The 26,054-nt window shown below is 38.1% G+C and overlaps 1 protein-coding gene across 4 annotated transcripts in view; it reads left to right on the plus strand.

Moving 5' to 3' along the window:
• ANK2 (ankyrin 2) overlaps positions 1 to 26,054 on the plus strand; it is a 396,857-nt gene that overhangs the window by 233,942 nt on the left and 136,861 nt on the right. For all 4 annotated transcript variants that reach the window (XM_045537500.1, XM_045537499.1, XM_045537497.1 and 1 more), the window contains 3 exons: positions 5,120 to 5,221; positions 14,882 to 14,980; positions 17,180 to 17,278. In XM_045537500.1, the coding sequence (XP_045393456.1) occupies positions 5,120 to 5,221; positions 14,882 to 14,980; positions 17,180 to 17,278 (300 nt within the window). The remainder of the gene's footprint in view (positions 1 to 5,119; positions 5,222 to 14,881; positions 14,981 to 17,179; positions 17,279 to 26,054) is intronic.

Below are 26,054 nucleotides of genomic sequence, written 5' to 3' on the forward strand. Positions count from 1 at the left end.
TTCTTGCATTCATATTCAAGTTTTTCCCCTCGAGTTACTTTACTAAATTTTATTTATTTTCTACTGCTAGGAAAAGGTAGAGCTCAGGGTAGGCAGGTAAATCACCCTGTTTTTACAAAGGCATGGCTCCTTCCTAAGAAAACCCGCAGTTTCCTCAAATGCCAAAAAGGCCATGTGTTTTGCTGAAGGGTAATCAGCCAGCAGATATTTGTGGAGGGTACACCATAAGCCAGAGGGGTTGTAAGAGGGGGTGTTCTGCATCATTCTCTTAAGGCTGGTTGAGGCTGGTGGCTGATTCACACTTTTAGACAAGTGCTTCTCAAGCTTGAATAATGCATTGATTCTTTTAAAGCATAAAAAAAAAAAACGTATGATCTCCACGGTTATTTTTATTACAGTGTTAAACATGAAAAACATAAAAACCACATAAAACTCCTTAAATGCTGATACCACTACTAAAAAGAAACTTTTGCATATTAAGCAAAACTTACTTAAGTTTTATTAGTATCATTTACATAAATGACACCCACTTAATAGAACGGATACAAATTTCTAAAACTAAGTAAAAAAAATATTGAGATTAGTAGTAAAAAGATATAAGCTCAGAGTTCTATGTTTCCTTGAATATTTTTCTGAATTTGTCTTCAGTAAAAACAATATAAAGAGGACTTTTTTGTAACCATGTTCAAACTCTTCGTATTAACAAGTTTAAGGTTTTGCTTCCTATTTCGGGCTAATAAAACTTAAAGCTCTTGGAGGAATTTGCCACGGTCAATTTTAATGGTGTACCACTGAATAATCTTTCAAAGCTCTCTTTATTTACTTGGAGATGAAATTAGTATTGTGATAGAATTGTGTACTCCATCCAACAAAAGCTCAAATTGGGAACATGGAAAAATGTTTCGCGGTGGATTTTGTATGACGCTCATTGCTAATGGCCAATGCCAGTTGGACTCAATGAAGCGTCTGAGGCATACGTTTATTTGCAACATGGACATGCGTTTGACCACAGTTGCTTAGGCTCTTTCGGTTCCTGATGTCTATACCGTCGTCCTTCCATGTCTGATGCCCAGATTCTCTGACTGTTCTTTCCTCTCTGTAGTACAGCACAACTTTCTGCAGATCATTCATCTATATATTATTTAGAGCTCACTTGTGCACTGAATTATAAACACAAAGGCATATGCCAAAATTATATGGTGATACTCACAGGGTAGCCATCCAAATGACCTGGACTATGCTACTTTTTTGCTTACTAGATTATTATCAAAATGTAGGCGCAGAATTTTAAAAAACCTTGCAGCAAACTCATGGCCTCCTGTGAGCATGCCCCCAGAGCCTTTGGGGAAGCTCTCTTTTAGTGTATAATGTGGCTCTATGAATGCACATAGAGCCTTTCATGTCCACACTGCTGCGTGCTGAGAAGGTTGTTCTGTTTTTCTAACATTCAGATACAAAAAAAAAAAAAACCCAAAAAAAAAAAAAAAAAACACGTGTAGAACTATGTCAAGAGTTTGAGAAGAAATTTTTCTTTCTTGGCTTGAGATGTCACACTAGGGCCATAAAGGGGGCAAGTTTTAATGACATCCATCTGTTAGAGATTAAGATAGGTGGGACTCAGCATTTGAATTTCTCACCCAGGGTCAGACTATATAGGCAGAAGTATGATTGGTTTTAGGATTTGAGGGTCTCAGGGACAGAAGGCAGCAAAGCGGAAAGGTTAGTCTTCTATTTGTCTGAGACTTTCTCCCAAAGGAGTGGCTATTTCCTCATTTTTTTTTTTCTTTATTGTGCTTTTATTATGAAATCTCTTGCTTGAGCAAAGAAAAATCTATTTTGAAAGCATGCTTCCCTCCCCCCCCCATACTTATACTTGATGTTAAAATTCTTCCTTTTGTGATAGTCGGTTGAGAAGCACAGCCCGGTAAAAATTGCAGCGTCTCTCTCCATGAATGTTTGAATCCTCTTTCATGTCTATATTGATTGAGCATCACCAGACTAACCACTGTTTATCCAAAGCTCTGCGTCTAGAGCTTTAATCACAGATTGACCTCATTGTGGGGTACGATGGGCGTGTGTCCGTGGAAGGGGAAGAAGAATATATATTTCTATGCAGAAATATACATTTGACCTTCAATAATGCCAGTATCTATGCATACATTTTGAAACCTCATTTTGATTCTGTCCTTCAAGCACACATTCTTGGACCATTGCATAATAATACTTCCATTTAATGCATTTTCTCACTTTGGGAAAACTAGATTCCTTAACAGGGTTCTAGAAGAGTCCGACTCGTACCAAAGTCTCCTGTGATTCAACTGGTGAAGTGGTCCCTGGCAGGGTGGTTTAAATATTCCATTTCCATTGGGTTTAGCCCCTCCAGAACACTGGGGACATGGTTTGCTAAAATCCCAGGGATTAGCTGCAACTCTTTGACTTGTATCCACTTTTAAAAAGTTCAATTCAGAAAAGAGAAAAACAGTGATGAAAACTTTTTGTTCCTATGTAACAGCAAAAGCAATCCTCAGTGTCATTCCCAATCCCTCGATGGGATTGGGGGTAGGGATGGCAGCCAACAACTCCCTCTCCGGCTGAGCCACCCTCTTGAGCGTGACTGTGACTTACAGAGTGAATATGTAGAGCCAGGGTGTGACTGTGGTTAGCACGGATGAAATAAGCCTGTAGCTCACAGGTTGGAAATCTGTAGTAACCTCTGCTCTGATACTTCGGAGGGGTAGAGTAGAGTAGCAGATAAAACTTATAGCTCTGGGCCTGATAAACATCAATTAAATCTTGGCTCTTCCACTGAAAAATGTGTGACCCTGGCAAATCTTTAAAAAGTCTTTCCTCGCCTATGAAATGAGCCACAATTATAGTTCCTTCCTCATGTCATTATTGTGAGTATTTATGACATAATGCAAATGGCTCCTTTAACTCTGTTCCTGGCCCACACTCAACACTCAATAAATGTTCCCTCCAATGATTAGTGTCACGTGTGCATTGAAAGTACTTTCTGGGAACAACCTTTAATATAATATGTAGTGCACAGATTTATTTTTAAAAAAAACTATATGCAGGAATAATATTTTCATACATCTCTGACCTAATATTTTGTTTTTATTGCTTTATGATAAAAATAATGATTCTTGTGCAATATTGATGTGCTGTGACATAATATACAGTATAATGTTTCATTGTGTTTTTTTTTGGAGACACAGTCTTACTCTGTCCCCCAAGCTAGAGTGCCGTGGTGTCATCATAGCTCACAGCAACCTCAAACTCCTGGGCTCAAGCGATCCTCCTGCCTCAGCCTCCCGAGTAGCTGGGACTATAGGCATGTGCCACCATGCCTGGCTCATTTTTTCTGTATATTTTAAGTTGTCCAGCTAATTTCTTTTGGTAGAGACGGGGTCTCGCTCTTGCTCAGGCTGGTCTCGAACTCCTGACCTCGAGCAATCCTCCCACCCCAGCCTCCCAGAGTGCTGGGATTACAGGCGTGAGCCACCGTGCCCGGCCCACTGTTAAGTGCTGTGGCAACAAACCTGAAGGTGGAAAGATCCTCCTGGCATTTAGCATTTGCTGCAAACAGCAAAATGATTTCCTAGAATATGCATTTTTAAAATGAGTGGCAATTCCGTCCCTGCAGCATTGCAGAGAGACTGAGGGCACTCTGCCACGGGGACAGCTCTCAGACGGGATGAAGAGTGCTGCGTGGCAGAGGTGTGGGGACAGGGAAGAACAGCGTGACAGTACCCCCCTGTGATGCGTTCCTGAAGAATCAGAGCACGGGTTCCGGATGTGTAGACTTCAGTCAGCCCTTTCGACTCTTAATAAGTCATCGCTCTCATGTGTAAAGATATGAGCCACTATGGTATTTGGGTTAACAGTGAGGTAATCTAGTTCCACAGTTTTCAGCCTTCCCATGTGTAAGCCATTTGGACAGTGCGCAAGTCATTCCATCTTTGAAACTCCCAGTGAAAATACTTCCATTTCTATCTCTGCACGTCACCGCAACTCATCATACATAGCTGTGACAGTGGGCCAGGAGTTCCTGCCAAAGTCGATTCTTTCAGCGAGGGAGGCAGTGTAGCCTAGAATGGAGGATGTTTGTTTAGGAGTCATCATCAAACCCGCATCTCGCTTCCTAATGGGTAAATGATGTCTCTCTTCATGCCTCCATTTTCTCTTTAGGCAGACATCCTATCACAAGAGAAATCGTGACAGTTGTACAAGTGCCTTGACACCTAGCAAAAATTTGTCATCACTATGACGTCAAGGTTCAAAGTCAGACTTTTTCCACCAAGCCAGAGGGGCAGTGGGTTTTGTAGCTGTACACTCTCCTTAGAGCTGTTCTTGAGGAGAAGTCAGCTGATTCTTCTAGAATCAGACTTTGATAGGAATAGGGGAAGATGACAAACGTAAAAAGCAGTCTCCGTCCGGAGTGATCATATTCACCAAGTGATTTCAGTCTGGTATTGTGTCGGCTGGTTTAAATTTAATCGTGTTTTCCCAAAGTCACTGGGATCACAGATTGCAGTCTACACCTGCGAAGTGGTGTTATTCCCTTTCCCCAAAGCATCCTCGGAGCTTTCTGTCATTCCCTGGTCATGAGGACAGGTGACTGCTAAGTGACCGTACTTGGTCTTCTCTCTCAGACTCATCTGAAAACCAACAGCAAAGAAAGAGAAAGCAAAAAACCTTTCATTTCTTTTGCTTTTCTGATTCTTTCTTGACTGTCCATTAGGCTCAGTACAAAGTCACTAGAATCCTGAAGCTAAAATAAACCACATTGGTGTTTGGGGGTCATGTAAATGCATCTTCGAATGTGGTTGAGGATTTGGAATAAAGCAGGAACAATTATTTTCATTTTACCGGTTCTTGTATATTCTTTAATATAGTCGAGCATGTTTCCCATTGGCTTTTAATATACCTAACACTCTAGAAATATCACGAAGCTGCAGCCTCATACTGTGAATGATGATTTAACGTTTTGAACGCAGCGTTAAAAGATTTCCAACGGAAGCTTTTCTGACTTGCAGTGGAAACATTCTTTCTGGAATGGATGGGTTTTTATGTCATCAGTAGTTCACCAAATGTCTTTTCCTTTCTTTTCTTGCAGTCTGACAGCAATGCCAGCTTCCTCCGCGCTGCCAGAGCAGGCAACCTGGACAAAGTAGTGGAATATTTGAAGGGCGGTATAGACATCAACACGTGCAACCAGGTAGGATGCGCTGTACGATGAGGAAACACCAATCATCTTGACACATCCTCAGAGCCCAAGGCTATTTTTTTTTTGTCTTTATTGCATTTACTAAAATATCAGTGACTCAGACTTACAAAACCCCATTTTTGCCCCCTTACCAACTTCCTGAGCATCAGATATTTGTATCTAGAGCTAATATTGCCGGCAAAGTAGATACATCGAAAATACAACGATTGAATGTCAGTTTTGTCTATGGAATGATCTGTTCCACCCTTAAGTGGAATATGGGCCAAGAATGGTGTTTTACTTTTCTCATTTATCATTAACTAGTAATCCAGACATTGACTTCCTTTCTTCTCTGTTATGTGCATCTTACTCATGGTTAACTGATTGTTCTAATTTAGTATGGAGACATAAGAGGATACGATTAAAATGATCTCCCTTTTTCTCCTGGTTTCAAAATACGGCTTATAATGAGAAGAGTTTGAAACTATTTATTGGCTTAAATGAAATGTTTCAATTATTTATTCATCACATCCATTTGATAAACAGAATATTGTAGAGAATATTATACATGTTGGATATTATTTGGCACCAGGAATGTTGATATTTTGGTGCTATTTTTGACTAAGATTTTTATACCATGAATTAAAGTATCTAGTAGACTCCAGTCTTTGCTATTGTGTGCTACATGTTGGTGACGTTAGTCGGGGAGGTGGGGGGGACAAGCGAAGAGGGGGTGTTTGACAGAGACCTGACTAGGAAGTGAATAATCCTGGCTAATTGTAAGTTAGCAAGAGGTAAATTTCACTACTGTGTTCTAAATCATCTACAGAATGATTGTTTCTACATCCTGGTGTATATTGAACCCTGTTATCTTTATAGGCCCCTGAAATTAGTAAATCTCTCAAATACAGCTTTTCGTGAACCTGTGCAACACACTGACACTCAGACACTGCTTTTGCTATAAAGTCCTTCGTTTCTGACCCAGGATACTTGTGTCTTCTACCAGCATCATGAAATAGCAACAGTTCAGATTTTGAGCTTTTAGGTTAGATCAGACCCCAGACTTTACACAATTCTCAATACAGACCTATGAAATAAAGCCAAATCATTTTATCCCAATATAGAAGATCTTCATATGTTGCATCTACATTCCTTATCCATCTCATTTTCTATTTTGAATGTGCCTTTAATGTTCTTTTAGACAAATAATTTGAATGTTAGGTATATTAGTTACTTTAAGAGAGAAAGAACATCCAAGCTCCCATTTGGATATGAGCTTATTCCATAAAACGCCTGTGAAGTTGAATATGGAATACTTGATAATTTTGACCTGTTACCTTAGGTTTCTTTAAGCAGATAAAATGCACTCCCCAAATTTTACTATCAATTCATTAACTTTCTACATTTGTAATAGACTAGAGAATAGACAATGAAACTCTTAGTTTATTTAGGTAAAATTGTCGTAAATAATACCAAAAAAAAAAAAAAAAGAGAACACAAGGAAAATGAAGCTAACCTCATTTCTAACCAAGTCCACTCACCCTAAAGTATAACAAATATGTTACAGTAATTGCATGAAAAGTCTCAGGGTTATTTTACAAAAGGATAATCTCTCAACAGTAAATACTCATTTTTTACCAATTTATAGACCAACTTAACTTCTTGAGTTAGTCCAAGAAGTTTTTACCAGGCTGCCATATGTCTCTTACAGTGGCCAACCATTCACTATGTCACTACAAAAGGGAAGAACATTTGTGACCTATTTCTGGGGAAAGACACCATGATGTCATGAAACTCACACGAAATGTAAAGCCTACAGGCTCAAATTCAAGTTCCATTTCTCCTTTGGAGAAGTCATTTTAATTCAGAAACTGGCATTTTTCTAAACTCTGAAATAGGATAATAATGATGCATTCAGTGCTTATATTCCTGGGTTGCACTATAAGTTAAATTATGAAACATAAAAGGCCTTTCTAAGGTGCATGTGTTCTAGTCGTAATTATTGTGTATAATTCACCAGGAGTTATAAAAATTAAAATTGACCTTCACATAAAATATGAGATTAAGCCTCATCACCTGAACTTAATAGGTATAAAGTAAATATTGTCTGGTGTTGATTCTTTATTGTTAATATTCAAGAATGTATATTAATTAAATAAAGATTAGGAAAATAAAGTGGCTAATGTTAAGGAATTAGCTACTACATATCAGACGTTGTGCAAAGGTTTTACATGTGATATTCCATCAGTCAGCTGAGACCATGTTATAAGGTAGGGATTAGCCCAAGTTTACAAAACTGAGCCCACAAGTGATTAAGTGATGTCCCCAGGATCACACAGATCTGTCCGCTATGTCTGAGTTTTATCTACTGCAGGATGGCTTGGGTAGCTATTTGGAGCCACCCTTCAAAGTATACAGTGGGGGTGTCCTTTATCTTAAAGCTCACACCTTATTTTTTATCTACCACTGTTAACATAAAAAGAACTGTATTCATCCTCAGATGAATATAGTAGGTAGTTACAGGAACTTTTAAGTCAAAGGGCACCACCACCAGGATTACTACTAAAACTCAAACAACGTATAGAACAGAAAATAATTTCCAAATACACAGGAAGGCAAAAGAGACATATGTTCAGCCAAAGTATTGCTATTTCTAAATACGTAATACTCAAATCTAATATGGCATAAAGAAGCAAAGAAAGTGTATCCTCTATTTTGCTTCTAAGGCTGTGTTTCTAGGGAGCATTATGACACGTAATATCGAAACCAGGACTTTCTGTACCCTGTTGTATTTCTCAATGAAAGCCAATCTGGGCTGCACCAGTTTTCCAAAAATAATCACATGTGTTGGCGTGCTAAGTAAGATTCCTTAAACTGAAATTTGAGGCACATTTTTTTTTCTTTATAAAACTGGTCTCCTAACTACCATGAGAAGTTGGAAATTTAACCAAAAAATACCATTTGGCTTCTAATCATTGAAAGGATATGGGAAAAATTTATAAATTCGGCACAACATAATACTATAAAAAAAAAAACACTTCAAGTTTTCATTTTTCTTTTCCTAATGATTCCAAATATAGTTGTTAACTTTTATTTTCTTTGAAAGATTAAATTAGTAATTTATTTACCTTATTATGTCTTCTACATTCAGAAAAGAGAATAAATCTTAGCGTTCACTCCATTTCTGAAACTCGTAAAAGTTTATACTCTTATCTACTTCGTAATTCTGCATGCTGTAATACTGTTATAAACAATGTTAACATCCAGACATTAAAAATAGGCTCCATAATATTTTTATAAAAATTTATAGCCAGTTCCAACTCAATAAAAGCCTCAGAAGGTTTAGATACTCAGGTTTATATGCGGTGTAACTTACACACCGTGTATAAAATTTATTGGTTTCGCTGCAGTGACTTCAAAATGAAGGGCTATCACTTAGCATTTATTGGCTATAATCCTAGATAGGACACCAATGATGAACAGTTCTTAAAAATGTCCTGATTTTGATATTGACCTTTTACCACTAAAGTGTAAAGGTGCAAAATTATCAGTTAAATCCTGTTTCCTTTTTCAAAAACAGAAGGCAAGGTCAAAACTCCATTTTCAAAACAATATTAATGTTCCTAAAATACCAGGCCTTTAGCAGCAAGAAGTTACGCCAAATAATGACTTTAGCATGTATTCACACGGTATGACTCAGACTGCCAAGCATTTTTGGAAGTCCCATTAAAAATGTGGGTGCTGGAATCCAAACAAATTCTAATTTTCTCCACTCACCAGCTGAATGATCCTGGGCAATCAAGTTCTCCAGGGCTGAGTTTTCTCAGCTGCAGCGATCATCACAACACTGACGTTGGAGGCTTGTTGTAATGATTAAATGAGATGTTTGCAAAATGCTTAGCAGAGCAAGCACTCAATAAATATCAGCGAAAATAATAATCCATATTATATAATACGATCTTTTGATATTGATTCTCAACCTCAGCTTACGCAAACATGGTCCTAATTCACACAGACAGGGTAGAACATAAAAGGTATTCCCAAAGCCGGGGTCATCAAAGAGGAAAGATTGTGTTTAGCAGCAATTTGGTAACAGTTACTAGGTATCTGGGTTGCATTAAACTAAAATCTTTTTCTGGAACTAAAATCTTTTTTACAAATGTCATTTGGAGCCATCTGGTTTGAACCTTTCTTTAAAAATACCAAAACAATTCTATTAGCCTGAGACTTTATAAAGGCAATGAAAATGGATAGAATTGAATTCACGGAATTAATGGAACAGAGAATGAACTATATATAGTTTCCTACCAGTTAAATTAGATACAAATATATGTACAAATAATATAGCTATATACCTATATTCTTCTTATTGACTCCTCTTTTAGAAGAAAAAAAGGGTGATGCTTTTGTCTGGTTCTGATTATGTGTTTTTGGATTCTAGAATATTCTGTAATCTTCTTTGGTGCATTAATGCTAGTCTTTGCTCTATACTGTGTAGTGCTGATTGAGACTGGCATTGAATAATGGCTAATATTTTGAGTACCTAGCATTTTCAGTTTCAGTGTTGATATTTGGTCAATGTAAAGTAATTCCAGTAGAGAGTTTTCATCAATTACTTGCCACTAGTTCTAAAAAGTTTTGTCTTTATTTCTGAGTATGCAGGTGTATGAAGATTTTGAAATTTGGCTCTTCTTTCATTTTATTTTTTTATTCTTTAAAATATTTTGTCTTTTTTGTTTTTCTTGTTTTTTTGTTTTTATTTTTTGTTTATTATTCTTCTTTCATTTTAGAAATGTCAGGAGTAGCTTCATGCAAATTATTTCTTTGACTGTCTTTTTAATTACTCTGCTGCAGCGGTTTAGGTTAGAACAGAACACTTTATGTTCTGGCAATTCTCCTGACTACTTTCTTCCTATGATTAAAAGACGTGGATTTTAATGATGACGCTCAGGGAGCGACTCAACTCTTCTGAACTCATCTCAGATAGGATAATCACAGCATTCTTTTCTTTTTTCTTTTTCTTTTCTTTTCCCTCTTTTTTCTATCCTTTCCTTTCCTTTTTCCTTTCCTTTCCTTTCCTTTTTCCTTTCCTTTTTCCTTTCCTTTCCTTTCCTTTCTTTTTTTGTGACAGAGTTTCACTCTGTTGCCCGGGCTAGCGTACCTGGCATCAGCCTCGCTCACAGCAGCCTCCAACTCCTGGGCTCAAGCGATCCTCCTGCCTCAGCCTCCCGAATAGCTGGGACTACAGGCATGCGCCACCATGCCCGGCTAATTTTTCTATATATGTTTTTGGCTGTCCAGACAATTTCTTTCTATTTTTAGTAGAGACGGGGTCTGGCTCTTGCTCAGGCTGGTCTCGAACTCCTGACCTCGAGCGATCCTCCCACCTCGGCCTCCCAGAGTGCTACACAGCATTCTTTTCGCCATTTTGAACTTAAGATCATCATCCGTTCATCCATTTCTTCGGACATGTATTGTGCGCTTACTAAGTGGCAGACACTGTCCAAGGTGCTGGGGGCAGAGAGGACAAAATCAGGCTCCGCTCCTGCTCTCGTGCAGCTTGCAGTCTGCACCCTGAGAGGACAGTCATCAAGGAAGAAAGTAAGGCATGCGGAGAGAAGGCAGTAAAGGATACGGAGAAAACACAGCAGGGGAGGAGAGAGGGGGAGAAGGGAAGCAGTTGTCACTTTGGATGGGGACAGTCAGGAGGCCCGAAGGAGTTGAGCAAGGAAGCCACGCACTGTTTGGAAGAAGCACATTTCAGAAGAAGTCTTGACAAGTGAGAGGACTCCACAGAGGAGACTGCCAGCGTGTTCAGGGACCAGCGAGGGGACAAGCCTGCCAGGAGTAGGATGAGGGAGGGGAACAGTAGGAGGAGGTTAGAGGAGAGCAGAAAGCAGCACAAGGTCGTGCAAAACCTTGCAGCTCCCTTAAGAACTTGGTGTAATTCTGAATGAGCAGAGGAGTGATAGTTTGTAGCAGAAAAGTGACATAAACTGACACATTTGAGTAGTGACAGTGACTGAAAGAGAGCAGAGACAGAAGGAGGGAACACTGTTTGGAATACTTCAGGTGAGAGATGAGGTGTTTTGCAGTAGGGCTTCGGGCAGGAGAAATGATGAGCGGTGATTGGATTCTGGGTCTATTTTAAAGGTAGAGCTGATTTGATTAATGGATTTACTATAAAATGAGGGCAAATGAGAGGACTCAGGGATGCAGGTTGGGGTCGCCATGGGAAGAATGAGGGTTGAAGTTTCATTAACTGAGATGGACAATTCCGTGTGTTGAGCAGGTTTGAGGGAATAATCAAGAGGTCAGTTTTAAACATAATAAATTTGATCTGTATATGACTATGTGATCTCCAAAATGTTGAGTAGGAAGTGGAATATATCTGGACTCCAGAAGAGAGGTTTTGGCCAGAGATATAATAAATTTTGGTGCACTCAATTTGGTTCATTTGCAATGGATTTTCCAGGAGTTTGATGACTTTCTTGTATCTGGATGTCTAAATCTCTAGGAAGACCGGGGAAGTTTTCTTCCATTATTCTCTTAAATAGGCTTTCCATGCTTTTTACTTTATCTTCTTCTTCCTCGAGGATTTCTTTTCTTTTTTTTTTTCATTGATACTTTTTTCTTTATTTTTGACTGACTGACTGGGTTAATTCAAAAGCCTTGCCTTCAATCTCTCAGATTCTTTCTTCTGGTTGGTCTAATTTGCTTTTAAAACTTTCCACTGTATTGTTTAATCCCCTAAATGAGTTTTTCATTTCCAGAAGTTCTGTTAAGTTGTTTTTAAAAAATATATCTGTCTCTCTAGTGAATTTTTCATTCGTGTCTTCAATTACTGTTTTGGCTTTCTTTTCCTCTTCTTCTTCTTCTTCTTTTTTTTTTTTTGAGACAGAGTCTAGCTCTGTTGCCCAGGCTAGAGTGCCGAGGTGTCAGCCTCACTCACAGCAACCTCCAACTCTTGGGCTCCAGCGATCCTCCTGCCTCAGCCTCCCGAGTAGCTGGGACTACAGGCATGTGCCACCACGCCTGGCTAATTTTTCTATATATATATTTTAGCTGTCCATATAATTTCTTTCTATTTTTAGTAGAGATGGGGTCTCGCTCTTGCTCAGGCTGGTCTCAAACTCCTGACCTTGAGCGATCCACCCGCCTCGGCCTCCCAGAGTGCTGGGATTACAGGCGTGAGCCACCGTGCCTGGCCAACTGTTTTGGTTTTCTTATGTTGGTTTTGAACTTTCTGTTGGATCTCACTGATCTTACTTGTGTTCCATATTTTGAGTTCATTATCTCACATTTAAATTTTTTTTTTTTTTGGTTGGAGTCCCTCTCTGGAGAGCCAGTGTGATCCCTGAAGGGCATCATTACGCTCTGTTTTTTCCACACTGCCGGAGGTCTTGCACTGATTCCTTCTCACCTAGAGAAGCTGTTCCCTTCTTGTTTTTGACTTTTGTGTAGATGGTACTTACAGGTTCGACTGTAGCGTGTGTTTGGGGAGGACCGTGGCTCTGTCTGCGGGTCCTTTCAGATGGCCACGGCTCTGATTCAATTTCTTAGCAACAGACAGATTTAATGTGGTGGTTTTCTCAAATGCTAATCATTGTAGACTATATTGGCAATGCACTATCTGTGTGAACAGGTTCCCTTCCTCCTGCCAAGAGAGCTGGCGGTCTCTAGAATCTTCTCTCTCTCCCAGGCCCTGTGTGCTTCTAACAGTTGAGGATTATGTTGGGATGATTTAGACTGTTTTAGTCTCCAGGCCAGCAGGTGGCGCTGGCGGGTAAGAGCCCTGTATGATTGAATGAGCAAATGGTCCAATGGGTTGCACAGGTTGACCTCCGTGCCAGCAGGTGGCGCTGGCAGGTAAGAGCCCTGTATGATTGAATGAGCAAATGGTCCAATGGGTTGCACAGGTTGACCTCCGTGCCAGCAGGTGGCGCTGGCAGGTAAGAGCCCTGTATGATTGAATGAGCAAATGGTCCAATGGGTTGCACGAGTTGACCTCCGTGCCAGCAGGTGGCGCTGGCAGATAGGAGTCGGGGGAGCCCTGCATGATTGAATCAGCCAATGGTCGAATGGGTGCACAGATTAACCTCCATGCCAGCAGGTGGCGCTGGCCAGAGAGCGCCAGACGTGCTGCTGTTTGCGAGACCTATGCCCGGCTCTGGTCTATCAGAAGTAGCACTGAGTCCCAGACACTGGGAGGGGCCCTGGAACCCCCAGGGGTCAGCCAAGGTCATGTCCAGGCTCCCCAAGGTCAACTGCCCTCGGGCAGACCGGCTGGAGCAGAGGGTGAACCTCCCCAGCCAGGCCAGAAAGCGTGGGTGCCGGGTCTGAGCTGGTACGGTTGTCCAGTGCGTGCACTGCGGCACAAACGCGCGCCGCACGCTCCTCTCAGTTCCGCCTGCGTGAGCTCCCTCCCTACCGCTTCTAGCTACCCTTCCTTCTTGTCCCCAACTCTGGGAAATAGCTTTAAGGTGCAGTGCTTTCCTTGGATGGATGATAGGAGTGAACGTGATTTTTATGTGCTAACTCACTTGTGTGCAGTTAACACAGTTAACCTCTTTTGCATATTGGTAGAATCCAGAGGTCACAAAACTCTATTGTTTTTCAAGTTTTTATTTTAGTGTTGATTTATTTGTTAAATTTTCTGGGAACATAAGAGTCAATTTCCAAGGTGCTTTACTTCTTAGCATTTTGTGACAGTTATACAGAGACTATGCATGTATGTATTGATAGTACTACCTCATTGTCTACCCAAAGTTAAATGTTAAAACCGGGACCATAATTTGCAAAGAAGAAAAATAAATATTACTTTATTTTTTAGTCAAGTATGAAAATATATCAAATGTAAAAGCCTGAATACTTTTAATAATGAAATCATTAAGTATAAAATGTATGGTGACCATATACATGAAATTTATCATGTAGTAATTTACATCTGTATTTGGTTCTCCTTATATGTATGTTAAGATCTATTTTTAAGCTTTATATTGGTTTAATATATGTAAATATCATATTTAGTGATATTTTAAATAAGTTTTCTCAATGTTATGGTGAATAACTTTTAGGGATTTAAATAGATTGGAATCAGATAGTATAGTATTATCAGAGATTATAAGATGAATTTTAAACTTTTGAAAAAAGTCAATGCAATTCAATGACGTAGGACAAAATGTATTTTAAGCATAGGGTTGTCATCAAAGAGTTGTGTTCCCACAGGAATTGTCCTATGGTTTGTTAGTCACTTTACTTTCCCATTTGTTAAAAGGTAAGAAGATTTATTTAAAGATCTGTATGTTTCAGAAACTGCATAGAATTTTATTTTTGGCTGGCACAATAAATGATCTGAAACTGCTCTCTCTTTTTTTTTTTTTTCTCATTAGAAAGGTGTTTAGAAATTTCTTAGTTTAAAAAAAAATTTGTTTAAATGAAGTTGCCAAATCCGTGTTTTTAATGAATATCTACCTTTTTGCCTCTGAATCAAAGACACTGAAATTAGTCCCCCTGAATGTAAGAGATGCAAGCGTATAGAAAAAGAAAAGAAAAAAAAAAAATGCAGAGATCAGAGTCCGTATAGTCTCTGGGTTATATGCTTGCGTGAGATCAGGACACTCTCCCCGTCATTGTCACTCCACTTCTGAGGGCTGTCGTTTCTCCCCCCAGAATGGACTCAACGCTCTCCATCTGGCCGCCAAGGAGGGCCACGTGGGGCTGGTTCAGGAGCTGCTGGGCAGAGGGTCCTCTGTGGATTCCGCCACTAAGGTAATGTTCTTGCTGGTAGAACTGATTTTCCTTGGGAAAGAGGAAGTGATTTAAAGCTTCATTTCCCAGTGGTACATTTCAGAGGTTTGCAGGAACACCAAGATGCTTAACTCCGCAGAACTCAAATGGAAACCTTCTCCATTCAACTTTGCAGAGCTCGAATTGTTTGGTTTAAGGACTTATCAGACACGAGGCTCTAGAAATCTGCAAACCTGGCTTCTGATAATATTTTGTCTTTCCTCCTTGGATTCACAAAGAGGACCAGATTGACATAATCCTCTGTGGGCAATAGCGCCTCTTTTCCCAAGGGTACTTCGTCATTTCTAAATAAATGGATGTGGTAAACTTTTCAGTGGAAACCAGTGATTTTCATGCTTCAGTTAAATTGATGAAATCTTCTAATGTATTCATTCAGTTTGGTATGAGGATATACAGAGTCCTTTATACTCTAATGCAAAGAAGCTTTTGAATCATGGATTGAATTACTAGGGTAAAATTAGACTTTATCACTATAATGTGTTTTTGCAAAGAAATTGGACTCATTTTTTTAAAAAAATGTACAAGATGCTTGGTACACTAGAAACTGTTGCTCCCCCGTTGATGCTGATTTTGCTAAAATATATTCAAACCTCTCAGGGATTCATTTCATAAGCAACAGATATTTTAAAAAGTATTATCAATAATGACAAATCTTTGTCTTTTTGAAGGTGAAATTTTTATTTGGAAAAAATACAGTGTCTCATCAGAGCCAAGCCTGCTGACCAGGGCTGGAATGTGATAATATAACGGTGGAAAATGCAGAAGATGTCAATTACTCAAGCTGGGGCATTAATTCAATCAGGAGTAAACAAAAAACAATGTGGGAATGAATTAGAAATATTACCAGTTAACCTGCATTTCCAACACCTCATGAATAATTGCCAAAATGCACATTGTTCCTGCTTATAGTACAGTAAACAGCAATTCCAGCAGAAATTAAGAAACAAAAACAAATAAACAACTCTCTGGCAATTCCAAAGAAGTTACAATATACATTCACCATATGCAATAAATACTTTGAACATAAAGAGAAAGTAAACATTTTAATTAACATTTCTCTTTAGCACATCAGATAAGTGTTGAACAAATATCTAGAACAAAATCGATCTGAATATAGATCAAATTATTTGCCTCCCCTGAGTTTCTCATGTTAACATAGTATATTCATTACACCAACCACTTTTTGATTGCTTAAGTGTTTACTGTTGTTTTTATTTTTCCTTTCTTTGAAACTCTATTGATATTTTAAAACATAGGTTTGCTTTTGATCACAGATTGGAGTTGTGAAATTTTCTAGAAGAAAATCTCATTTAAAAAGGAGGAAACTGAGTCCCCCAAATACAACGTCAGTGGCTCATGGCCCCGCAGTGAGCTGAAGGCAGAAAGAGAAAGAAAGTCCAAACTTTATAGGTTTCTGTTTATTTTTCATTTTTTTCCTTTTTGTTATTTATTTCAATCACTTCATAAGCATTTTTAGTCTCTTGGCCTATATTTTATTTCAACAAAATGTTCAAATTATTTTCATTGATTTTTGGTGCCATGGATGGTAAACTTTGATAGCAAATGGTGGAAATTACTGGTAACATTCTGTCTGATTCATGTAAAATTTATTTTTTTATGGCCAAAATATTTTGAGCAACAACCATGTGCCCTAGTGACTGGAAACACAAGTGTGAGCAAAGTCATTTTCTCTACCACTGAAAATCCCTAGGTTTTCTTTGCAAGCTGACATAAATTCAATGTTTCAGTAAAGTTTTTTTTTTTTTTTTTTTTTTTTTAGTTAATATTTCCTTGCAGGAGGACTCTTTAGTTATTGCTTAAATCCCATGAATTTGATGAGATATTGGTCACACACACACACACACACACACACACACACACACACGTATGCACTCCAAATTTTTTGATTCATTAAGAAGTCAGTTTTTCTATATTCTCAACACTACACCAGTATTGTGACAGATAAAAAGGGAGACATTATATGAGATGGTCAATTTTTTTGATGGTAAAAAAATAATCCCTTCACGAATGGGCTACTGTCTTGATAAAATGACAAATTTTAATCAGTTGAAGTAATCAGCCAATGCAAATGCCTGCATATTTTGATGTCTACAAAATTCAGAAACCTCTAATAGTTTCTATTTTGTTTCTCCAAAACAGAAAGGGAATACTGCTCTTCACATTGCGTCTTTGGCTGGACAAGCAGAAGTTGTCAAAGTTCTTGTTAAGGAAGGAGCCAATATCAATGCACAATCTCAGGTATTATATTCAGATTTTGTCTAATGTAAATCAATTTAAATTAGAATAGTTTTGTGAAGTTGATTTAATGGGCTTAACTGACTGTTGGGCAGATAAATGTATTTAAAATGTTTCTGTTATTTATTTTAGCCAAATTATTTTATTAACGCATACAATGAAATTTATTTTTTGACATATCATAATCTCCCTTTAAATGTAACTGCATACTTGACAAATGTAGTATCATTATCTTTATGTATTTTTTTTTTCTTTCTTTTTTTTTTTTTTGGAGACAGAGTCTCGCTGTGTTGCCCGGGCTAGAGTGAGTGCCGTGGCATCAGCCTCACTCACAGCAACCTCAGACTCCTGGGCTTAAGTGATCCTCCTGCCTCAGCCTCCCAAGTAGCTGGGACTACAGGCATGCGCCACCATGCCCGGCTAATTTTTTCTATATATATTTTTTAGTTGGCCAGATAATTTCTTTCTATTTTTAGTAGAGATGGGGTCTCGCTCTTGCTCAGGCTGGTCTCGAACTCCTGACCTCAAGCGATCCTCCCACCTCGGCCTCCCAGAGTGCTAGGATTACAGGCATGAGCCACCTCGCCCGGCCCTTTATGTATTTTTTAAAAGAATATGAAGTGATTTTTTTTTTCCACAGTATCAACAACATCTGTGGAATATGAATTATTCATGCAAGTTCCATGTGGCTCTATAGAAGTATTTTCTCTGCTTAAATTTTAAAAATTTTTGAAAGCTTAGCGTTCTGGTGGGAAATCTGCTACACCCTGGGAGTTATATGCTTTGGTTACCCTACACCCCAAACGTGAGCTTAACTGATGGAAAAGAGACCAAGAGTGAACCCAAAACTATTTAACTGTATCAAGACCCTTTAGACAGATCAGAGATTTGCAGCTTCACATGTTTAACTAGCGAAAGATTCTTGCATCAATGTGAATGCAATGTATTGAGCTAATAATCAACATCCCAAGGGTTACGGATTTGTTCAATGTTCTTGTTCATAACACACTTACATTTGATAACTGGACCAGCTGCAAAGACTTCAGAGGTAGTTGTTCTTTTCCTTCTTTCTTATAATGTCCCGTTGATTACTAATCCATCCGCTTGCATTTTGGAGCAAGATTTCACACACGATATCATCCTAGATAGACATTTTGATGTTCTTCCTATTTTCTGTAGTCATTTAAAAAAAATTTCAACCTTCTAATTTAGCATTGTGCTTTGTGTTTTAACAGCAACAACAAAAAAACCTGTAGAGGCATTAGGATATAGACGGTGTTTTTAACTATTTGGAAAATAAGTCTCCAATGGATGAACTCTTAAATATTTTACTTCATTTTGGGAATGTGAGCCCTTTAGATTCTCCATATGTTATGCCCTTCATTAAATTAAATTAAATTGTTTTAGTTTAGAACTGGAAGGGGGTGTTAGAGACAACGTGTCCGTAGCACTTATTATAGGAATTTGAAGTCCGCAGGGTCAAGTGTCTTGCCCAAAGTCATGTTGGTGACCCGTCTTCTGACATCTGGTTAAATACTCTGTATGTTTTGAGTATTTGTCTGTCTGTCTGTCTGTCTGCCTGTCTGCCTATCTAGCTACCTATTTATCCATCTATCTCTCTGTCTTAACTTAACAAATAGAACATGAATATATTCTTATTTAAAACAATTGAAACAATGCAACAGTATGTCGAGCAAAAAGTATAATTCTTCCTTTCCAACTGCCAACTAGCATGGCCTTCCTTAGAAGTGGTCAATTTTTTTAGTTCCTTTCTATGCTGTTAAATTCTCTTTATTGCGATGCTTTATAAGCGATTATATTTTTATCCTTCCTTACTGGAATTTTTCAGGTAGGTATATCTAAAACCTTGAAAAGCACAAGTGAATTTATTGACAATGTGTCGTTACTGCTCAGCACATAATCTGCATAGAAAGCAATCATTGCTTTCTTTTGTTTTATTGAGAGGAAACTAATAGTTTACATAACTACACATGGACCCCAAGTGATTTTGTTTATACCCGAAACATTGATTAATTACATGATAACTCTAGAAAGATCAAAATTAGAATCTATATTATGTCTTAATGTTTTCAAAGTTTTCATGTTTGGTGAAATTCCTAATCATTCTTTTTCAAGTGTTATTCTCACCCATATCTTTAGTACGCATTTTCTTTCTTAATTGAGGAGATATAATTCACTGAATACGGTAAAGATAAATTTGTATGCAAATACGTTATACTGCTAACTACTTAATCTATGTATAATAATTGGAAGTCCCTGGTTATTTCTTCTCCTTTCTACTGTTAAAGCCATGAAAGAGAAAAGGCGTTTTTAAGACTTGAAAATCGCCATTGATCCCATTTGACACGGCCTGAGGTTGGCAGCGGAATGAAATAAGTAAGGACACAAACTTGGAGGCCAAGGTGGTCAAATCCCAGACAGAGGTCAAATCCTGACACTGTGCCTCAGTGTTCTCATCTGTGATAGGGGAATCATAACAATAGTACCTGCAGCAAAGAGTTGCTCTGAGATTAATCCATGTGCAGCACTTAGAATAATGCCTGGCAATTGTAAGAGCTCAACTACCAAATTCAGCAGAAGCACATCTAGCCCGGCCACTCTACACGCCCACTGCTGCCTATTCTGGGCACAATGAAGAACGTCACAAAGTCAGGTCGTGTGACTGGCTTGTTTCACAACCTCCTTAGAATACTGTCAATCTGAGTACACAAAATTGCATTAGCCTAAACACAGATATCTATAGATCTTTAAATAACTTAATAGTCAGCACATTTATAGTCTACTGATCTCCTAGAGACACTTGCAGCTACAGACTAATGCAAAACAGAACGAGCATTCTCATCTGAGATGTTTTGGATAGCAAAGATTGAAGTCCAACTTAAAAAAAAATGTGGTTTCACCAAATATTATTTTTGAAAAATCACTTTCAGAGAGTAATTCCAAATGTGGAAAATTCTAAAGAGAACATCATAAACCTCAAAGGTGTTGTGTTTACATTTGCTTATCATGCAATAGTAAAATGATTTTTGAAACATCTGTAACGTAGTTTTAGTATACCTTAGTTAGAACATGGTTTCAGCAAGGCTAAAGTTACAAGTTTGGAGATGTGAAGAAACAACTTTAAATTGCTATTTAAAAGATGTCCAATGTTCTTGATCTATATGCGTTAGTTTTCTTTAAATATAAAGTTCCATGTAATACCTGCTATTTGGGCAGATACTATCTGGGCAGCTGCCTTAAAAATAAGTCTTGAGAAGGACTAATTGGTGGTACTTCTGTGGTCAGTGTAGTTTTCCCGTGTAATACAGGTTTTTGATCCTATATTTTAATATTTAAATGATATATTTAAATATATAAATAAATTCCAGAGATTTCATTTAAATTAAATTTTAATTTTCATCTAGAATATTTCCTCTGGAAGCAGATTGATATTCCTAGTTGGAGAATTTTAAAGTTTTTTTTTTATTAAACCCAGGTTAAATAGATGAATAGATTTAATTTAAATTTTAATAATTCTTTAAAATTACCCTACTAGGAATATCAGGGTGCTTCCAGAGGAAATATTCCAAAAACTACTGCAAACATCAGTATTCTCGTTAAAGCCAGTAACAAGAAAAGGATTTTTCTTAGTGATACTATTCAAATTGTAAAGGCCCAGCCAATACAATGAAAAGACAAAAAGAATATAAATGGAAAAGAAAAAGATAAAATGCTGTATACAGAAGATATGATTATTTAAATAGACAATCTGAAAATATCTAAAAATCAACCATTAAAATATTTTTTGCATTCGCTAATTTACTAAGAGCCCACTGCCTGCAAAACTCAATACCCAGACATGATATAATATCACCTGTGGAATTTGCTTTTAAAGCACATGGCAGAATGGTGTAGTCAAAAGAGCATGGACTTTAGAATTAGTTATATGTGGGTTCAAATCCCAGCTCTGCGTTTTAAGTACTGTGAAACTGTAGGCATGCTTCTTAATCCTTGTGACTATGAATTTCCTTGAGTCATATAAAGATGAAGTATTGCCCTGGACTGTTAGGGTTAAATAACAAATATAAAATGTTTAGCCTTCTCTCTCCTCACTAACACCACCCAAATTTCTTACCCATTGAAAATAAAAACTGGAAGAATTCTTATGCCTAAGGAAAATAGTTGGACATTCTTCATCAAGCAGGTCGCGGCAAAAGGCAGAGCTTTCTGGCTCATCACTTGTGAATGTCTTAGGAAAAGATAGAAGGAGGTTAATTGTGCAACTACTAGGTAAGAGTACAGGTGTTGTCTAAGGCAGTTCGATCCTGGTTGGAGAGGATGGCAGAAGGGGATGGAAGGACGCTGAGTTGGGCGCCCTCTAGGGTTCGGATCTTAGCTGATGTGTCCTTGGATGAATGACATGAGCCCCCGTCTTGTCCCTAACAGGTGCCTAAGAGTATAGTTGTGGGGATGAAACAAGATGACACAGTAAACCCCTCATAAAATTTAACCTCCCTGGAAAGATTCAGGACATTAATCATTTTAAGGTCATTTGATAGTTTAGCTATAATCTTTTAAAGATGAACTTTGGAAAGAGGAAGGTGGTTAAAATAATGCATAATATCCTAACCCAGACTAAAAACCAGAAAGTTCAGATTACATGAGAAAATGTATATGACATTTTAATTAATCAAATGCCTTCTTAACTACCAAATAAGCATCTAATCGTGTGTCTTTTGTTCTTTGGCCTTAAGTGTACCCCCAGAGTACACAAAGCAATCCTTATTTTTGTGACTACGATTAGTACCATTGGTTTTTTTTTTTTTACATCCTTTGCAGCTGTGCTTTGACGATATATTTAGGGACATCATTTGAATCATCCTGACCTTAAAGCTTGGTGATAAATTTGGGATGCTTCCCAACCTTATCTCTCATGATGCTAATTCAAAGGAGGAAGATGATGCATAGTATCTGGGACGGGAACTAGAGTAGTATTTCGCAACCAGTGTGGTCTGATGAAAAGCCTCCCAGCATGTTATGGTTCAGGCTGCCGGAGAATTCTATTCTGTGAAACAACTTAAATCTTGACATTGACTTGCACTGCAAAAGACAAGAGGCTTCTTCCAAAGGGGAATTCTCCTTTTACTAAGTTCAAACCCAGCTCTGTCTCTAACCATTCCCACTTCCTATAGTTGGAGTTGGTTGTGTGATTTATGGACTATGTTTTCCAGTAGATACAGAGAGTAGATGTCACACTCTCAGAAAACTGAGAATAACATGTAGATTGAAGGGTATTATTAACATGTAGAGCTGTAGTTTTCAAACTTCTTTAGACTGTAGATTGCTTCATCTAGGCAAATAGGCACAAGTTAGCTAATGCATCCATTTCTTCTTAATGCAAAGACCTAATCTTTTCTTTCTTTCTTTCTTTTTTTTTTTTTTGAGACAGAGTCTTGCTTTGTTGCCCAGGCTAGACTGCCATGGCATCAGCCTAGCTCACAGCAACCTCAGACTCCTGGGCTCAAGCGATCCTCCTGCCTCAGCCTCCCGAGTAGCTGGGACTACAGGCATGCATGACCATGCCCGGCTAATTTTTTTCTATATATATTTTTAGTTGGCCAGATAATTTCTTTCTATTTTTTGGTAGAGATGGGGTCTCGCTCTTGCTCAGGCTGGTCTCGAACTCCTGACCTTGAGCGATCCTCCCGCCTTGGCCTCCCAGAGTGCTAGGATTACAGGCGTGAGCCACCGTGCCCGGCCAACCTAATCTTTTCTGATTGTGAAACACTATAAAGAAGGATAACACATGGCAATGGCTGCTTTATCATGATGTTTTCAAACACCGATAGCTCTTAAAACTCAACATTCTACGAGAAGGATCCTTACTGTACTTCCTTGGAACACAATACAGTTTAAAAAACATTGTCCAGGTAGTTTGGTGAAGGGGAAGACATTGCTGAAAAGTTATCCCAGTCAACTTCAAAGGTGCAGTCATGTTTAATCTTTTATTGTTAGGGTTTCCAGGTTAGATAGCATCAGAAGAGTTATATTACTGCAAAATATGAAAATAACTGCCCAGGATATGAATTTCCTTCCTAAAAAGAATTGAAGCAGGATAGGGTAAGAGTTGTGAGAATTATAGTTGGCAAAGTAGTTGAGCGTCAGATTATATAGGACCTGATTGGACATTATAGTGGTTAGCTGTTGCTGCATTAGAAATTGTCCCCAAGCTTAGTGGCTTAAAACAGCAATAAACATTTAGTATCATCATGGTTTCTGTGAACCAGGAATTCAGTGGTGGCTTAACTGTGAGGTGGTGGCTCAGAGTCTCCCGAGGCTGTAATGAAGATGTTAATCAGAGCTAAAGTCCTGGGAAGGCTTTTCTGGGGTTGGAGGATTCTCTGTGAAAGTGATTTTTTTTTCACAAGGTTGACAAGTTGGTGCTAGTTGTCGGTGGGAGGGCTCAGTTCTTTCTTATGTGGGTCCATAGCTGTGTGTCATCACGACACTCCTTCCTCCAGGGCAGGTGACCCAAAAGACAGGAAGGCAGAAGGGCAATGACTTCTAAACCTCACCTTGGAAGTCTCACACCACCAATTCCACCGGAAACGATGCATTAGAAGCAAACTGCTACCAGACTGTCCTACGTTCAAGATGAGGGGAATGAAGCACCACTTTTTGAAGCAAGGAGTGTCAAAGAATTTGCAGACATCTGTTAAAATCACCACAGGCATAAAAAGGAGTTCGAATTATGTTCTGTTGCATTAGTTCATCCATTTAACAAAGAGTTATCAAACACCTACTATGTGCTGAGCATTTTTATAAGCACTGAGTAAGGCCTCTCAGAGAGAGTAACCACTGGTGTGGAGGCTTGAAAGATGAGTAGGGCAAGAGTTTCCAAGCATCTCTGCACCTGCCGTACCCATTCACTTCCTCTTCTCTCCTTAAGCTCTGCAGCTGGGCGGTCCACCAGGCCACTGGTCACTCAATCTCTGGGTTAAAAATTCCTCACCTGTAAAATGATGAATTTCCTTTCAGCTGTAACATTTTCATGGAGGAAAATAGGGCAGTTTCTTTTAATCATTGCAATATATTTAATAAGCTTAGCAACAGAAGACTGCAAATAAGAACAAATAAAATAACAATACGTAGTTTACATAGATATTAATGTATACACCATTTGGAGTCTCCGTAATCAGCTTCCACTCTCTTGGTATATTTCAGAGGATGTGATTTAGTTTATGCTGGATCTATGGAATTACCTAAGGTATATTTTTAGCGGGGTGGTAATATATTATAATGAATTGTAGTTGTATGTGTCACCATCTGGCCAAGAGATCTTTGATTTTTTTAAATTTTATTTTAAGACCTGTAAGAATTCGTTCGACATGCCTTCTTGCATTGGCTTTTACCCATGTTTGGTAATTTCTCTTACTGTTCTTTTACTGTTCACTAGACTCATCTCATCATCAGGTTTAGAGAACAGAATTCACCAAGTGAAATACGTGTCTGCAAAGACACTCATGCTTCCCCTGCAAATACCACGTCTCTTGAGGGACAGAGAAAATGGAACAGGAAGAGAAGAGAACAGTGAAGAACAAAATGTTCTTCTAGTTCTGCCATCTTGATTTCATTAAGACCTAATTTCCTCTCAGGTCTGTTCTTGGGCCAGAGTATATCTTCCTCATGCTATTAATTACTCAGTCTTTAGTGCTCTGACAACATTTTTATTCGTGCCTCTTTTTTGGCAATTATGGTATGTCTCGAGCTATAGATGATTCTATAAAGGTGCATTCTGTGAATTGTTGTATTTCCTGCTCTTGAGGGCAGGAACAATAGTATATTCATATTCATGACTTTCAGAACATCTAGTCTAGTGCCTAGGTGAAAATCTTTGGAACAAGTCTGGTGCTATCAACAAGACTCTTCAAAATGGATAGTAACATCAACTCTTACGTTAAAAGTAACTTTATATGATCAATCTTTTAAGTCATCCAAGTGTTGAATCTTCACTGGTGTAAGAGAAGAATAAAGTCATAAGTGCTGGAAAAATTAAGGCTGAAAGATTAAGATTTTTTAAATTGGTAAGTTAGAGTTTTGATCCTTGTCTAAAATATTGAATACTCTGCAGATTGACAGCATTTATCTCTGCATAATTTCTTTGAAATGACATACAAATATCAATGAATTTAAACTGGCTTTTAAGATGTTCCCAAAACTTCAATAAATCTACATTTGATAGGTAGATATATAAATAAATATTAGTTCACACTCATTCAGTTTGCCAAGATAATACAATTGCCAAAAGAAATTCTCACCGGTGGCTAAATCCTGATTATTGGTTCATAGCTATATTACAAATGTAAATCGGAAAACTTATTTTGTAATATTTTAAGTGTTCAAATTCTCTACAATATAGCATGATTTCTATTGGAAAAAAAGCATTGTAACTGTTTAATAAATCTGAAAACTGTTATCAATAACTAATAAATAATGCAGACTTCTAATCTTTCTAATCACAAAGAAGACTATAAATACATAAACACTAAATTACATTTTAAGAGTCTCATGCTCTACTGACTGAGCTAGCCGGGCAGGGCTCTTATATTTTAAAATATTAAAATCTTACTAATGTTTATAATTCTTACTTCTCAACAGGATTATTACAAAAAGCTTCTTTCCACTCTTCTGGACTGTAATCTGGCCATTATTCAAGTCATCCTCCCTATTGCTGGCAAAGTAATATCTTTAAAATGCAAATGTGTCCAGGTCAAACCCG

The sequence above is a fragment of the Lemur catta genome, chromosome 26 (assembly GCF_020740605.2).
Source record: "Lemur catta isolate mLemCat1 chromosome 26, mLemCat1.pri, whole genome shotgun sequence".
NCBI classification, from domain to species: domain Eukaryota; kingdom Metazoa; phylum Chordata; class Mammalia; order Primates; family Lemuridae; genus Lemur; species Lemur catta.